The sequence below is a fragment of the Salmo salar genome, chromosome ssa23 (assembly GCF_905237065.1).
Source record: "Salmo salar chromosome ssa23, Ssal_v3.1, whole genome shotgun sequence".
NCBI classification, from domain to species: domain Eukaryota; kingdom Metazoa; phylum Chordata; class Actinopteri; order Salmoniformes; family Salmonidae; genus Salmo; species Salmo salar.
In genome coordinates, this window is record NC_059464.1 from 9,665,202 (window position 1) to 9,682,701 (window position 17,500).

Genomic DNA, 17,500 nt, shown 5'->3' on the forward strand with positions numbered 1-17,500 from the left:
CAGTGTCATTCAAACTGACTTTTTATGATGTTTTATTTGAACTTTTTTTAAACTTTTATCTTTGACCGTGATTCTATCTCGCGCACAGCAACTCCACTCCCACTTGTCTCCAATTCCACATCTCAACCCTCAGCTTCCCTCAGCCCATCCCATCTATCTCTGCTGGCCACCCACTTCGGGTTTCTACGCAACACATATCTTTCAACTATGCTGTGATGTTTAACGTACAATTTCAATCTATCTAATCGAATAGAATCCACAGATTGCGAGTTGAAGATAAATACTTTTACTAAGAGTATTAGTAATTGACTGACCCGGTCTCTCCAGATCTCCTATTTCTAGGGTCAATTTTAGATCAATGCAATTCATTTTCCGCCATTCCTGAACCTAAGACCAGAAACAGGCTACGGCAATACCAAAATAAATGGTCTATTGATTCTGTATCCTCACAACAAAATCTGCAGATCTTACATGATTTTATGCCCCAAATAGTCAACATTTTGTTGGTGGCAAGAATTCTATATAATAATTTTGGCTGAAAAGCACAAAGTCTTGAATCTTTCGTTTTATATATCAACTCATACACCCTGTACCATGGAATCGGTACATCAAAAATCTCTTCCCAACTATTTTGCAATCTGTATGGCACAGTTGTCAACATCCTGGTCCTCAAATGAAACTGGTATACTTTCTTATTTATGCAATTTTTATTCCTCCGCCAGTTTTGATCCTTTATATTGGGCAGACAGACCAGTTCCCTACCTCCTCCCGCTACCACTCGCCTCCTCCATTTTTTGGGTAATGCTGTAATCAATTGGTTGTACTCTTGGATTGAGCAGACCTTCCCGTACAATTCTGATAACTCCATGTAGGACAACTCTACCATTCCAATTTACAATATAATTTAAGAACCAAATAGCCTTTTCAAACATCTTTCCCATAAATACAGGTATTTTATCAACCAGCACATTTGAGTTCAGCCATAATATTTGTTGTAATATTTGTTCTATTTTTTCAGGGGGATGAAATTGAAATTGTAGCCAGCTCTGCAATGCTTTTTTGAAAAAGAGAGATACTTTGAAAGTATCATTTTCAATTAATCGAAAATGAGACATGGCAATCTGCACAAAGGCAAAAAGGCCATTTTTAAACAATGGATGAGCTTTTCTTAATCTACTTAAGTACCATTTAGGGTTCAAGTAAAACTTTTGAATAAGTGAAGCTTTTAGAGAAAGGTTTAGGGCTTTTATATTTAATAATCTAAACCCACCATATTCATTATATAGATAGTAGAGGTCGACCGATTATGATTTTTCAACGCCGATACCGATTATTGGAGGACCCTCAAAAAAAAGCCAATGCCAATTAATCGGACGATTTTTATTTATTTATTTGTAATAATGACAATTACAACAATACTGAATGAACACTTATTTTAACTTAATAAAATACATCAATAAAATCAATTTAGCCTCAAATAAATAATGAAACATGTTAAATTTGGTTTAAATAATGCAAAAACAAAGTGTTGGAGAAGAAAGTAAAAGTGCAATATGTGCCATGTAAAAAAGCTAATGTTTAAGTTCCTTGCTCAGAACATGAGAACATATGAAAGCTGGTGGTTCCTTTTAACATGAGTCTTCAATATTCCCAGGTAAGATGTTTTAGGTTGTAGATATTATAGGAATTATAGGACTATTTCTCTATATACGATTTGTATTTCATATACCTTTTGACTATTGGATGTTCTTATAGACACTTTAGTCTTGCCAGTGTAACAGTATAGCTTCCGTCCCGCTCCTCGAACCGTCCCTCTCCTTGAACCAGGAACATATCGACAACAGCCACCCTCGAAGCAGCGTTACCCACGTAGAGGAAGGGGAAACAACTACTGCAAGTCTCAGAGCGAGTGACGTTTGAAACGCTATTAGCGCGCACCCGGCTAACTAGCTAGCCATTTCACATCGGTTACACCAGCCTAATCTCTGGAGTTGATAGGCTTGAAGTCATAAACAGCGCAATGCTTGAAGCATTGCGAAGAGCTGCTGGCAAAACGCACGAAAGTGCTATTTTGAATGAATGCTTACGAGCGTGCTGCTGCCTACCACCGCTCAGTCAGACTGCTCTATCAAATCATAGACTTAATTATAACATAATAACACACAGAAACACGAGCCTTAGGTCATTAATATGGTAGAATCCGGAAACTATCATCTCGAAAAAACAAAACGTTATTCCTGTTACATTACACAATCTTCAATGTTATGTCATAATTACGTACAATTCTGGCAAATTAGTTAGCAACGACCCAGGCGACCCCAAACTGTTGCATATACACTGACTCTGCGTGCAATGAACGCAAAATGACACAATTTCACCTGGTTAATATTGCCTGCTAACCTGGATTTCTTTTAGCTAAATATGCAGGTTTAAAAATATATACTTCTGTGTATTGATTTTAAGAAAGGCATTGATGTTTATGGTTGGGTACAGTCGTGTAACGATTGTGCTTTTTCCGCAAATGCGGTTTTGTTAAATCATCCCCCGTTTGGCGATGTCGGCTGTCTTTGTTAGGAAGAAATAGTCTTCACAGTTCGCAACGAGCCAGGCGGCCCAAACTGCTGCATATACCCTGACTCTGTTTGCAAGAGAAGTGACACACTTTCCCTAGTTAAAATAAATTCATGTTAGCAGGCAATATTAACTAAATATGCAGGTTTAAAAATATATACTTGTGTATTGATTTTAAGAAAGGCATTGATGTTTATGGTTGGAGCAACTTGTACCTAAGCGATTATATGCAACGCAGGACAGGCTAGATAAACTAGTAATATCATCAACCATGTGTAGTTAACTAGTGATTATGATTGATTGATTGTTTTCTATAAGATAAGTTTAATGCTAGCTAGCAACTTACCCTAGCTTCTTACTGCATTCTCGTAACCTCGTGGAGTGCAATGTAAAGCAGGTGGTTAGAGCACTGGACTAGTTAACCGTAAGGTTGCAAGATTGAATCCCTGAGCTGACAAAGTAAAAATAACCCACCGTTCCTAGGCCGTCATTGAAAATAAGAATGTGTTCTTAACTGACTTGCCTAGTTAAATAAAGGTCTAAAAAAAAATAATAATAATAAAAAATAAATAAAAAAATCGGCCAAATCGGTGTCCAAAAATACCGATTTCCGATTGTTATGAAAACTTGAAATCGGCCCTAATTAATCGGCCATTCCGATTAATCGGCAGACCTCTAATAGATAGGCACGTTTTATTTTGTCTGGTTTGGCGTCCCAAATAAAGCAAAATGTTTTTTTGTCATATGATTTGAAAAATGAATTATCAGGGGTAGGCAGCGCCATAAGTAAGTGAGTAAACTGAGATATGACTATCAGGGCAGTTTTTTTCCGTAAATAGACCTCTCCATGGTTGCAGGATCTTGTCTATTTTTACAGGTTTTCTATTGAAATTCATTGTGGAGAGCTTATTTATATATTTTGTGATATGAATGCCATCAGCCCATTTTTTTAGGTAAACTGCAGGGTGATGGCCATCGTAAAAGTTGTATTTTTAAAGATCCAATACGTAATATTGTACACTTATCATAATTAACTTTTCTGTACTCTTTGGACTAAAACCTATCAAGATCCTCAATGAGACATTGCAGGGATCTAGCTTGCAGACTTAATATAAAACTTGAGTCATCGGCATACATGGACACCTTTGTTTTTAAGCCTTGTATTTCTAATCCTCTAATGTTGTTACTGAATCTGATTTTAATAGCTGGCTTTTCGATGGCCATAACGAATAGATATGGTGACAGCGGACACCCTTGTTTAATTCCTGTTGACAATTCAAAATTCTCTGAGAAGTAGCTGTTATTTACTATTTTACACCTGGGGTTGCTATACATTATTTTTACCCATTTTATAAGAGAATTACCGAAATGTAAAAAATCCAGGCATTTATAAATAAAATACAATCTTACTCTATCAAATGCCTTTTCAAAATCCACTATAAATACCAGGCCTGGCTTCTTAGATGTTCCATGATGTTCTATTATTTCGAGTAGTTGTTGTTTATTATCTCCAATGTATCATCCATGTAAAAAACCTGTCTGATCAGGATGCACAATACCTGGTAAAACCCTTTTAATTCTGAGTGCTATGCATTTCGCTAGTATTTTTGCATCACAACATTGAAGTGTAAGAGACCTCCAGTTTTTTTAGATAGACTGGATCTTTATATTTGCCATCTGGGTCTTGTTTTAATAATAGAGAAATCAGACCTTCCTGCTGAGCACCTGACAGACTACCATTTCTATAGGAGTAGTTAAAACAATCTAACAATGGAGCTTTTAGTATATCAAAAAAGGCTTGATATACCTCTACCGGTATGCCATCAAGCCCTGGGGTTTTTCCAGACTGAAAGGATTTAATAGCCTCAAAAAGTTCTTCCTCTGTAATTTGTCCTTCGCACTGAACGCACACACACTTTGTGTAGAAGATGAATGAGCATAACAGCTTAATGCGTTTGTGTGAGATTGCAAGTGTATGTATGTGCCTCTCTCTTTTTCTAACTCTCTCTCTCTCTCTCTCTCTCTCTCTCTCTCTCTCTCTCTCGCTTTGCCCTCGCAGCATCACTCACTCACTCACTCACGGCAACCTCCCTCCCTCCCTCAGGGCGTTGAAGTGGTAGACTGGTAAAGAGGAGAGGAAGGTAATTTCCATAGTGTATGGCTAATGTATGCTGATGGCCTATCGACCTCCTCCTACACACCTCTCCTCCTCATCCCTCTCTCCTCAGACCGGAGGGACTGGCAGACGAGTGGGAGTGGAGGAGAGGAAATGGTGGGGTGAGAGGATGGGCGATGGAGGATTATGACAGCAGCTGCGTTATGGTATGGAGAATCTGTACTACATGCGATTCAGTCCTGCCTTGTCATACCTTTCCATCTAGCTGAAGTGTGGCCAGCTGTGAGCAGGAAGCCTATGTTATTGTCAGTTGGTCTGCATTTTCAAGTTTAACGTTTAAATGTCACGCGCACAAGTACAGTGACATATCTTTCTTGCAAGCTCCATTAGGCTACCATGTATTTGTATGACAGGACTGAGGGTCCGATGCGTTATTTAAGTGATCGCTTCTGCTGACGGACACAAGTTTCTTTTACATTTTTTATCCCAAATGGCCCCCTATTCTCAATGGGCCCTGATCAGAAGTGGTGCACTATACAGGGGAAATAGGGTGCCATTTGGGATGTAATCAAGTACGAGGCTGAATGGCTCCTTGTCCAATTACAGTGGGCTTAAATTGACACATTTCCAGGCAGGGGATTTACTGACCGACGCCCTCCTTCACTCCATCCATCCATCCATCCATCCATCCATCCATCTATCCGTCTCTCTTCCCCTCCCTCCTTCCATCCCTCCATATCTGCTTTCACTCCTATTGATGGACCGTGACCCGTGTAGCAATAATAACTCTGTGTCAGGAGACTACACTGGGTATCATAAATATTCACCCCCCCTGGATTTTTTTCACATTTTATTGCATTCCAAAAGAGGGATTGAAATAGATTTATTTGTGATTTTTTTTTTTTTGGGGGGGGGCATTGATCTACACAAAATACTCCACCGTGTCAAAGTGAAATAAACATTTGACCCATTTTTACAAATTAATAAAAATCCAATAACTAAAATATAGTCGTTGCATAAGTATTCACCCCCAATGTTTAGACAAGATTTAACTAATGTGGCTTAACAAATCACATAATAAGTTACATGGATTCACGCCGTGTGAAATAATAGGGGTTGAAAGGATTTTTGAATGACTAACCCTTCCTCTGTCCCCCATACGCACAACATCTGTCCCTCAGTCAAGTGTTGAATCTCAAGCACAGATTAAACTACAAAGACCAGGGAGCTTTTTGAAAGCCTCATAAAGAAGGGCAGTGATTGGTAGATGGGTAACAATAACACATCAGATATTTAATATCTCTTTAAGCATGGTCAAGTGAATAATTATGCTGTCGCTAATGTATTAAACCACCCAGACACATCAAAGATTCCGTCGTCCTTCTGAACTGAGCTGCAGAACAGGAAGGTAACTGCTCAGGGATGTCACCATGAGGCCATTGGTGATTTTAAAACAGCTACGGAGTTCAATGGCTGTGACGGGAGAAAACTGAGGATGGATCAACTGCATTATATTGTCTCCACAATAATGTCGTAAATGACAGAGTGAAAAGAAGAATACAAATATACATATTAAGGCACTGAAGTAATACTGCAAAAACAAACACTGCTCTGGTGGATTCTTCAAATCCAACACGACACGTCACTGAGTAACTGCCTCCTTATTTTCAAACGTGGTGGTGGCTGCGTCATGGTATGCTTGATATCGGCAAAGACTTGGGTGTTGTTCTGGATAAAAAGAGGTAGGATGGAGCTAAGCACGGCAGGTAGCGGCAGTTAGCTTAGTGGTTAGAGTGTTGGGCCAGTAACCGAAAGGTTGGTGGATTGAATCCCCGAGCTGACAAGGTAAAAATCTGTCGTTCTGCCCCTGAACAAGGCAGTTAACCGACTCTTCCTAGGCTGTCATTGTAAATAAGAATTTGTTCTTCACTGACTCGCTTAGTTAAATAAAGGTAAAATAAAATAAGCACAGGCAAATCCTAGAGGAAAGCCTAGTTCAGTCTGCTTTCCACAAGACTGTAACCTAAAACACAAGGCCAAATCTACACTGGAGTTGCTTACCAAGAAATCAGTGTCCAAGTTACAGTTTTGACTTAAATCTGATTGAAAATCTATGAAAAAAACTTAAATTGCAGTCTAGCCATGATCCCCCAACACCTTGACAGAGCTTTTGAAAAGAATCAGGGGTAAATATAGCACAATCAGACTTAGGGAAGACTTAGTGTTTCTAACATGTATTGACTTGGGGTTGAATACTTTTATAATCAGGGTATATTAGTATTTTTGTTTTCATCAAATTTTTCTTCCACTTTAACATCACATAGTATTTAGTGACAATTAAATCCGTTTTAATCCCACTTAGTAACACAATAAAATGTGAAGAAATCCAGGGAGGGTGAATACTAGCAATACCCACTGTATCTACTGGTGCTTATTGGTTTAGATTTTATTGAACCTTTATTTAAGCAGGGACTCATGCTGAGATCGCTGTCTCTTTCGCAGATTATACACATCAATTACACTGTACAGGAAAAGCAATACACAGTCAAATGAAACAAATACATTCTTCAGTAAAAAAAGGCCCTCTAACATCCGCCTGAACTACCTTGGAGGCACCAACTCCACCAACTTTAAGGCGTTTGGGAGATCATTCCACATGAGAGGCGCAAAAAAAAAGAAGAACTAAATGCAGATTTACCTAACTCGGTGGAGATTTGAAGGGATGTCTAGGGTTAGGCAACCCTGATTCCGGGTCTGAAAGTTAACAATGACGTATGCAAGAGGGCTTTCTAGAGAAAAAGAGCGCAATGCGTCGATCTGCCAGACTTCGAACAGGGCCTACTTTCTGGTACAAAATGCAATGATGCGTGCTGAACCTATACCCATTGCCAATAACCCAGAATGAATGTTGACTGAATGATTTGTTTCCTGCTATTTAACGAAAGACTGGACCTGTTCTTAAAGAAGAAGCCTATTTTAATACTTAATTTCTTAACCAACTCATCAAAATGCTTTTTGAAAGAAAGCTTTTCGTCAGTGCAGATGCCCCGAGGGACAAGATCAATGAAGGCACCGTCCAAATTGGATGGAAACCAGCCTGCACTTTATGATGAGGAAACTGCTCTGTCGTTGCGTCAGTACTGAGAAGAGTAGTGCTCGTTTTGTGTGTCTGTGTGAGTGTACGGTATGGGTGCGTGTTTGTGTGAATGTGTATGCACTGTGTGTGTGTGTATGTGTGTGTGTGTTTATTTGTCTAAGTCTTAGATAGAAAGTCAGGAGGAGTAGGAGTAGCTGTATTACATCTCTCATAGCTCAGGTGGATTCTGTGAAAGCCAGCCGCTTTGATAATGGGCTGAAAAGAGCTCTTTTGCAATCCACAACCTCTCTCTCTCTCTCTCTCTCTCTCTCTCTCTCTCTCTCTCTCTCACGCCAAAGCAAGTGAAATAGATAATAAACAATAAAAAAATGTACAGTTAACATTACACTCACAAAAGTTCCAAAATAATAGACATTTCATAATATGTCAATATACAGTGTTGTAATGATGTGCAAATAGTTATAGTACAAAAGGGAAAATAAATAAATATGGGTTGTATTTACAATGTTGTTGGTTCTTCACTGGTTGCCCTTTTCTGGTGGCAACAGGTCACTCACCTTGCGTCTGTGATGGCACACTGTGGTATTTCACCTAATAGATATAGATATGGGAGTTTATCAAAATTGGATTTGTTTTTCGAATTCTTTGTGGGTCTGTGTAATCTGAGGGAAATATGTGTCTCTATGGTCATACATTTGGCAGGAGGTTAGGAAGTGCAGCTCAGTTTCCACCTCGTTTTGTGGGCAGTGTGCACATGGCCTGTCTTCTCTTGAGAACCAGGTCTGCCTTCGGCGGCCTCTCTCAATAGCAAGGTTACTGTATGCTCACTGAGTCTGTACTGTTCCTTCATTTTGGGTCAGTCACAGTTGTCAGGTATTCTGCCACTGTGTACTCTCTGTTAAGGGCCAAATAGCATTCTAGTTTGCTTTGCTTTTTTGTAAATTCTTTCCAATGTGTCAAGAAATTCTCTTTTTATTTTCTCATGATTTGGTTGGGTCTAATTGTGTTGCAATTACAGGAGATCTGTCTCTCTCTCTCTCTCTCTCTCTGAAATTCTGAGCCAGAATTCCCCAGAGAAGACACACGTGGACAGAGAGAAAGAGAAAAGGATAGAGAGAGTGAGAGAGTTGGACATGAGTTGAAGCTCACCTTGTGAGAGTATACTGCCAGTCTCTGGCGGCATGAAACACTCCACACACACACTGTAATTGTGATGGAATAGGGGAGTGTTCATGCACGGTTTCGTTTGCTTGTTTGGTCGTTAGTTCTGTGCTGTTTTGAGTGAGGTGTGTGGTTGTAACGCGTATTCTCTGTGTTTCAGCTGGCCCAGGATGAGGGCAGCCCGGTGCGTGGCTTCGGGGTGGTGGAGTATGAGAGTGCAGAGCAGGCGGAGGCCATACTGATAGAGATGGACAAAACACTGGTGGGAGGACAGGAGATCCGTCTGTCTCTCTGCACCCCCGGAACCTCAGGCAGGAGCACATTGGCCGCACTCATAGCTGCTCAGGGCGTGGTGAGTGACTGGACACACACACACACACGGTAGATACACAAACACTCCCACCTCACACATTTCTTAAAAATAGAAAATAGAGATACATATTACTGATTCAGATACAGTACAAACTTGAACTAGGGACAACCTGGAAATGCATGCGCTATGGTCAGGACTGCACACCTAGATAAACGGATGGCTCCATCGACTTGCTGCGTACGCTCACTCAATATTCTTGCGTGCGTTCACACATGCATACATACATATACATGAATACAAATGGCCTCCTACTCATTCTCTCTCTCTGGTGCTGTGTGGCTGTTACAGTAACCATAACGGTGGCAGTTATAATTACAGTTGTCCCAGGGTAGGACTGGCTCACAATAAACCCACTCCCTCTGACGAAGAAAAATCATGCTGTGCCCACTGCCGCTGTAACAAACATACACACACACACACACTGCTCAAATGTAATCAAACACATGCACAGACACAATCACACACACACACACACATTGAAGTCTGCGCAAACAAAAGCAGCACCTCACCTCTCCCCCATTCACTAATTTCTACCTGTGGAGCTGTCAGGAACTGAAGGAACTGTCAGTCTGTCAACACCGCATCATCACCAAATAGAACTCGCACTGGTCATACCAGGTATTCCAGCGCATACCAGGTGATCTGGCACTAGGCATGCAGTAGTACTGTATAGTACTGTATAGTATTGTATAGTATTGTATAGATTGTATAGATAGATCCTCACACGACCCTGTATATCAGGTCTCTGTTTGAAGTGAGCAGATCAACTCTTATGTCCGTTAGTTTTACTGTAGTAATCTTAACGGAGTGGAGATTTGCGTGTGTATACAGAGGGATACAAGGTTGGCCTATAGCCTCGAGACAGTATAGACTTAAAGAGGGAGCCTTTAGTGAGAATTATTCACTTGGGGGGGGGGGGCGATTTCCGACCCAAGTTAAGCAAATCAAATGTATTTATAAAGCCCTTCAACCATCAGCTGATATCACAAAATGCTGTACAGAAGCGTGTGTAAAAGGAACGCAATTCCCTTTTTAATGCACTTTTCTCTCTCTGCGTATTCTGACCTTGAACTGAAGCCTGAGGAAAGCACGCTGTTCACCCGCCATTCGTTTTGGGGGTGGAGATTGAGTGTCTACAGATGGACGTGTGTCTACAGATACGCCGTCTTCTAACCTTGAACTTATTCCCTAATAATTCCACCACCTTTTACCTTTTTTTCCAATAGAAATAACACCTTTTATCCATGCGCTGTTATTTGTAACTTGGTAAGAGGTATTGATAAGAGCTAGCTAGACGAGTCGTCCGTTTGGATACGGGAGTTGTAAATATAAATGACACTTGTTCTGTTTTACCTTTTTAATCACTGGAGACAAATGGGGAAACCAGTCATATGACAGCAAACTGAAGCATATCAACATATCAACTTTCCCACAGTAAAGTTTATGAAATGCTGTCCCATTATGCAGAATTTAAATTGCGCTGCCTTTTATTAACTTGCAGGGATGGGCACTCTACAATTTCTTAAATTCTAGACTTTCTCTGTCTCCTATTTCTATCATGTTAAACATTAGCCACTCTCAGTATCGACCGTCAGTAGGCATAATAACCACACATATTCAGCTGCCAATTTACTGTTAGTTCCCTTCGTTTGGTACAGCCGACATTATCATGCCATTAAATGACATTGTTTTGTTTACCTTCATTTGCTTCCTCTGTAAACGCTGGCACGGACGTGTGGTTGTTGCTGAGGATCATTAGTAACAGTAGATAATATATTTACATTTACATTTTAGTCATTTAGCAGAGGCTCTTATCCAGAGCGACTTACAGTAGTGAATGCATACATTTCATACATTTCTTTTCTCCGTACTGGTCCCCCGTGGGAATCGAACCCACAACCCTGGCGGTGCAAACACCATGCTCTACCAACTGAGCCACACGGGACCATAAAAAGACATGTAGGCTAAATTAAATCGTTATGGAGTGGAGCACAGACCAAGCTGTAACAGTTTGAACCCATCGCATGGCGCAATACTTGGTCGTGTCATCACACAGTTCCATGGTTAGTGCAGGTAATAGATGAAGGTATAGCCTACTACTGTACACTATTCTCCCTACTATAATTCTATGTACATTAATCATCCAACATTAACATGGGTTGAAGAACTGAATGAATGAAACCACTGTTTTCTTTCTTTCGTGCGTAAAGCCTCTCCTAAATAGTCTACAAGATCAAAGTATTTTGAAATCTACCAATTGGTGCTGAAACACATGAATATGCATACAGTGCATGAGGAATTATTCAGACCCCTTGATTTTTTTCAATTTTTTTTGCGTTACAGCCTCATTCTAAAATGTATTAAATCGTTTTTTGCCCCTCATCAATCTACACACAATACCCCATAATGACAAATCAAAAACAGGTCTAAAAAATGAAAACTAGAATATTACATATACATAACTATTCAGACCCTTAACTCAGTACTTTCTTTAAGCACCTTTGGTAGCAATTACAGCCTCGAGTCTTCTTGGGTGTGACACTACAAGCTTGGCACACCTGTATTTGAGGAGTTTCTCCCATACTTCTCTGCAGATTCTCTCAAGCTCTGTCAGGTTGGATGGGGAGCGTCGCTGCACAGATATTTTCAGGTCTCTCCAGAGATGTTCGATCTGGTTCAAGTCCGGGCTCTGGCTCGGCCACTCAAGGACATTCAGAGACTTGTCCCGAAGCCACTCCTGCGTTGTCTTGGCTGTGTGCTTAGGGTCGTTGTCCTGTTGGAAGGTGAACTTTGTCCCAGTGTTCATCAAGAATCTCTGTACTTTGCTTCGTTCATCTTTCCCTCAATCCTGACAAGTCTCCCAGTACCTGCCTCTGAATAACATCCCCCAGCATGATGCCACCACCACCATGCTTCACCTTAGGGATGGTGCCAGGTTTCCTCCAGACGTGACGCTTGGCATTCAGGCCAAAGAGTTCAATCTTGGTTTCATCAGACCAGAGAATCTTGTTTCTCATAGTTCTGAGAGTCTTTAGGTGCCTTTTGGAAAACTCCAAGTGGGCTGTCATGTGCCTTTTACTGAGGAGAGGCTTCCGTCTGGCCACTGTACCATAAAGGCCTGATTGGTGGAGTGCTGCAGAGATGGTTGTCCTTCTGGAAGATTCTCCCATCTCCACAGAGGAACTCTGGAGTGACCATCGGGTTCTTGGTCACCTCCCTGACCAAGGCCCTTCTCCCGCTCAGTTTGGCCGGGCGGCCAGCTCTAGGAAGACTCTTGGTGGTTCCAAACTTCTTCCATCTAAGAATGATGGAGGCCACTGTGTTCTTGGTGACCTTCAATGCTGCGGAACATGTTTAGTACCCTTCCCCAGATCAGTGCCTCGACACAATCCCGTCTTGGAGCTCTACGATCAATTCCTTCGACCTTATGGCTTGGTTTTTGCTCTGACATGCACTGTCAACTGTGGGACCTTTATATAGACAGGTGTGTGCCTTTCCAAATCATGTCCAATCAATTGAATTGACCACAGGTGGACTCCAATCAAGTTGTAGGAACATTTCAAGGATGATCAATGGAAACAGGATGTACCTCATAGCAAAGGGTCTGAATACTTACATTTCTTAAAAACCTGTTTTTGCTTTGTCATTATGGGGTATTGTTTGTAGATTGATGAGGATTTGTATTTATTTAATCAATTTTAGGATAAGACTGTAACGTAACAAAATGTGGAAAAAGGGAAGGGGTCTGAACACTTTTCTGAATGCACTAACTAAAAGGTACACCATATTTAAAGAGATGGCTTAAGATTAATTTACTGAAAACCCTGTTGAATGAAAACTCCACGGGAAAATCTATTGGCCAGCAAGTAGGAGGGTTTCCAACGGTTGAATTAAATGTATTATTCAGCGCGCGCAAGGGAACCACGTTTGCAAAGCCCGATTCGCACCTGCATAAGGTACGTGTGAATACCAACCACTGAGAAGCGCGTGGGAGTGGCGTAAATTCCTAAGTCGGAAATCAGCACCTTGGTGACCACTATTCACTGTCTGAGTGACTACTATAACAGTGCTTTAAGGTTGAGTATTTGACATCCTATTTAATTCTGTGGAAGAGCATTCCTTGGGCTCGTTCTCTTGAACATATTAGAATGAACGAGATGCAGACAGAAACCATAGCGACATGAGAACCCTGGAAGGAGAGAAGGAGAAGAATAGAGAAGACACGGAGGAGAGCCACTGTAGTCAGAGGAGGATTCCTCCTGTCATTTATTCAGTTTGTGAAACTGAGTGTGAACACAGGACCAGATGGACCTTCCCCCCCCCCTCCTCTTTTCTCCTCTCTATCCCTCCCTCCCTCTCCTTCCCTCTCTCTGGTGTGATTGTGTGGGAGTCAGGCTTTCTGATGCTTGAAGGAACCAGCCAGCAACCAACCAAACACACTGATGCGCACTGACATTTTCTCAGAAAGAAAGAGAGAGAGAGAGCCTCCTTTCTTCTTCTCCCTCTGAAAGAAGCTGTCAGCGACAGATCCCGCTGTGCTTCGGGGACGAACCTGTCTCACTCAATACCCAACTAAGATACACTCTGTATGATACACACACTGTATGGCAGGCTAAGACGCGTGCCATCAGAGGTAGCAATGCACAGTGTACTTCCCGTATTTAACAGGATACAAGCGAGCCTGAATTCAGCTGAACTTAGTTTGAAGGGTAAATATCATCTTGGTAATGTTATTGGAGATGTCTACTCTGTGAGTCGGTGTCTGCGGGCTTAGAGCGCGCTGTACTGTGCTGCTAAGCTCAACCCTGCAGGTGGTTGCATTTATAGTTCCATCAGTTTCCGTCACCATAATGAGCAGGGAGTATTTGAGGCGCTTGAATTCCAGTGTGTGTGTACTGTCGACCAAGCTCAGGGTGTTTAGCTAGTGTGTTGTCTTCCTTACCCTCTGGCTGAGAATCTGGCCTAAACCGAGCCAACCCACCCTACTCCCATTCTATCCCCTGGCTGAAGCTCCATATGGTAACACATGGAGAGGACTCCCCCATATCTCCTCCCCGGCCCCCAGTGGGAAGGCACGTCCTGACCCCTTAACTTGGTTTAGTGGCTCACAGAACACACATTGCTGTAGCGCAAGGAGCAGACCTGAAGCACTGCTAGATTTCCCCCTCCCTCCCTCTCTCCCTCCCTCCCCCCTCCTCTCTGTCCCTCCCTTTCTCCCTCCCTCTCTCCCTCCCTCCCCCCTCCTCTCTGTCCTTCCCTTTCTCCCTCCCTCCCTCTCTCCCTCCCTCCCCCCTCCTCTCTGTCCCTCCCTTTCTCCCTCCCTTTCTCCCTTTCTCCCTCTCTCCCTCCCTCCCTCCCCCCTCCTCTCTGTCCTTCCCTTTCTCCCTCCCTCTCTCCCTCCCTCCCCCCCTCCTCTCTGTCCCTCCCTTTCCCCCTCCCTCCCTGTTCTCCAGTAGCAGATGGGTGCCCTGCTGTAAACAAGTGACCATGGTGCCATCAGGAACAGCCTAATGAGGAGATCCCAGGCTCCACACAGAAACTGAAACTAGCACACAGAGTATCTGACACCACCACGATTCCACCACTATTCACCACGTTTTACTATACTACACTATCACTACACTGTCACTACACTATCGCCGCACTGTCTGAGATGGAGCAAGCCGTTGCTAACCTTTCCCTTTTGTGTGTGTGTGTGTGTGTGTGTGTGTGTGTGTGTGTGTGTGTGTGTGTGTGTGTGTGTGTGTGTGTGTGTGTGTGTGTGTGTGTGTGTGTGTGTGTGTTGGCAGATGTTGAGTAGTAAGAAGGGCTTACTGCCGGAGCCCAACCTGGCCCAGCTACTGAACAGCATGACCAACCCAGCAGCCCTACAGGTCCTCATGAGGCCCTACCACACTGGGAAACGAGGAGGTCACACTCACACACACACACACACACACACACACACATAGGCAGGCAGCAATTAGCTGGACTCTCTTCCTTGGAGGACTATTGTAAATTACATTGATAAGTAACTTATTTGCTAATATGTTGTTTATCAGGGAGATTTGTATCCGTCTCTTCCTCTCTGTGAAAGACAGGCGTGGCCTTTTGATTAGCATGTCCCGTCCAATCAATTCTAAGCAGGTTTCTTTTTGATGAATGCCTAGTCATCTATTATAATGAACTTGTTCTCAGCCTCCATCAGAACAGACGAGAGCAGGAGGGAAGGAGGGAAGGAGGCTGAGCGGCTGGCTCTTTAAAGAAGAACGCACAATCGGGACTAAGTCTAAAATTAGCCCCTGATTAAATGTTAAACTTTCTACCTATTCTGGCGGTAGCTCCCATTAGCTTTGACGCGTACATTTATTCTGAGGGGGTCGTGGGTCACTAGCTGGAGTTATGGCTGAAACCATATCTCAGTGCCGTGTCCCATGCTCTGTTTCAGGTGCGCTGTAGCTCCGTGAAGTCTCCAATTTGCCCGAGAAACACTTAAGCAGTTTAATAAAGACATATTTTTCTATTTATCTTCCATTATCCTCCGAGATACACCGTTTACCGTGCCCCCCCACCCCTCTCTATCTCCAGGGAAGTTTGGGCGGCACCCCAGCCTTTCTCCGTTCCTCAGACCCCCCCTCACAGCAGCCCTGCTACAACTGGGGAAGGTACAGCAGGTGAGAGTGGGTTACGGGGACTGGAGAAATGAGTGTGTATGGTAACGTGTGTTACAGTACGTTCTACGTGTGTGTGTGTGTGTGTGTGTACTGTTTTTCCTCCCTGTGTTGTTTCTCTCCCAGAGCGCCATGTTGGGGAACGGGCTGGTGCTGCAGAACCTCCTGCACATGCAGCTGGCCCAGCAGCAGCTCCTACACATCAAAGACAAGCACATCAGCAATGTGAGACAACATGTGGTGTGTGTGTGTGTGTGTGTGTGTGTGTGGTGGGTTTTTTGGTCGGCTGCCTCTGTCAGTCATTTGTAATGAAACATCACAACATTAGGGAAAACCTACTCTGCACAGTTAATGGGTTCCGTGCAGAAAGGATTGGTTTGCGTCCGTAAAAAAATAAAAAATAAAAAACATTCTCACAATATTGAAACTTCAGTTCCCTATCTGTTCCCATAGAGACTGACGTTCTTCTCTCTTTATTTCCCGAACGTTCCTGTGTGCTGCAGCAGTAAAGAGATGCGATGGCACAACTCTGGGTTCCTGCATATTTGATGTCGTTTTTTAAAAGCACATTGTGACACCGTAGCTATATGCAGAGAGCGTGTGAGAGGAGAGAGAGATATCTTAATGTGACACACGCTGCTGTGTGCTCCGTTGGCCCCAGCCGTGGTAGTCCCGCGCGCCTTTTTTTACGCGGAAGTGGAGCCGCGCTGGTGGAGTTGTGAGGTCGTTACCCGTCTCTGCGTCATCTCGCCGTCTTTTCCTTTTCTTCTACTTCTCTCCTGCCGTCATCCGTCTTGCTCTCTACACTCTCACTCAATTCATCACCTCCTCTGTCAACTTTCCCCGCCTGTTTTCCTTTATCCTCCTCTCTCTCTCTCTCTCTCTTCCCCTCCCTAGGTATCCAGTCTGCTGGGTGACCCTTCTCGTCTACTCCTACAGAAAGCCCTGGGTCTCAGACCTCCAGCCCACATGGCCCTGGGCAAAGGTCTGCTGGGTGACTCCCCCATCGGTGAGTGGCCTGGGCTGGGTATGCATAGACCCACAGCCCCCCCCCCCCCCTTAGCACCACCTAGCCTGGAGGTCCTGCCTCATGTCTGTGACTGATCTTCTCAGCCAGACAACCTTACATTTGCAATTCAAATCCTCCAAATGACAAAGTCAGTATTTATGGAAATGTATTGAAATGAGTATGCGTCTCGTCTGGGTGGTCCATTTATCTGTGTTTGCTGGTATTGTGTTGTTTGCTGCAGGCCCATAATGGCTGACTGTTCTGGGGTGTGCAGGTCCTTCATTACAGGGATATTAACAGCTGTAATGAATGAAATCTGGGGATTGCAGGATGAAACGGGGGCTTCTGCTCTGCTGCTGGGGAATAGATATTATTGTAGGAGGTGCTCCGTTCTGAAACGTCTTAACCTGAGTTCATGTCATCTTCACTTGCTCCTGGCTAGATAAGGGTCTTTTTTTGTGTTGGATACATTGTGCTGCACATTGTATTAACCGTGATTTAATAGTAGAGTGAGAATGAGAAT

At 43.0% G+C, this 17,500-nt stretch overlaps 1 protein-coding gene across 4 annotated transcripts in view; it reads left to right on the forward strand.

Moving 5' to 3' along the window:
- Positions 1–17,500, forward strand: part of LOC106584032 (ribonucleoprotein PTB-binding 2) — a 72,484-nt gene that overhangs the window by 40,311 nt on the left and 14,673 nt on the right. For all 4 annotated transcript variants that reach the window (XM_014168823.2, XM_014168824.2, XM_014168825.2 and 1 more), the window contains exons 4-8: positions 9,106–9,297; positions 15,108–15,228; positions 15,886–15,971; positions 16,095–16,193; positions 16,866–16,977. In XM_014168823.2, coding sequence (XP_014024298.1) covers positions 9,106–9,297; positions 15,108–15,228; positions 15,886–15,971; positions 16,095–16,193; positions 16,866–16,977 — 610 coding nt within the window. The remainder of the gene's footprint in view (positions 1–9,105; positions 9,298–15,107; positions 15,229–15,885; positions 15,972–16,094; positions 16,194–16,865; positions 16,978–17,500) is intronic.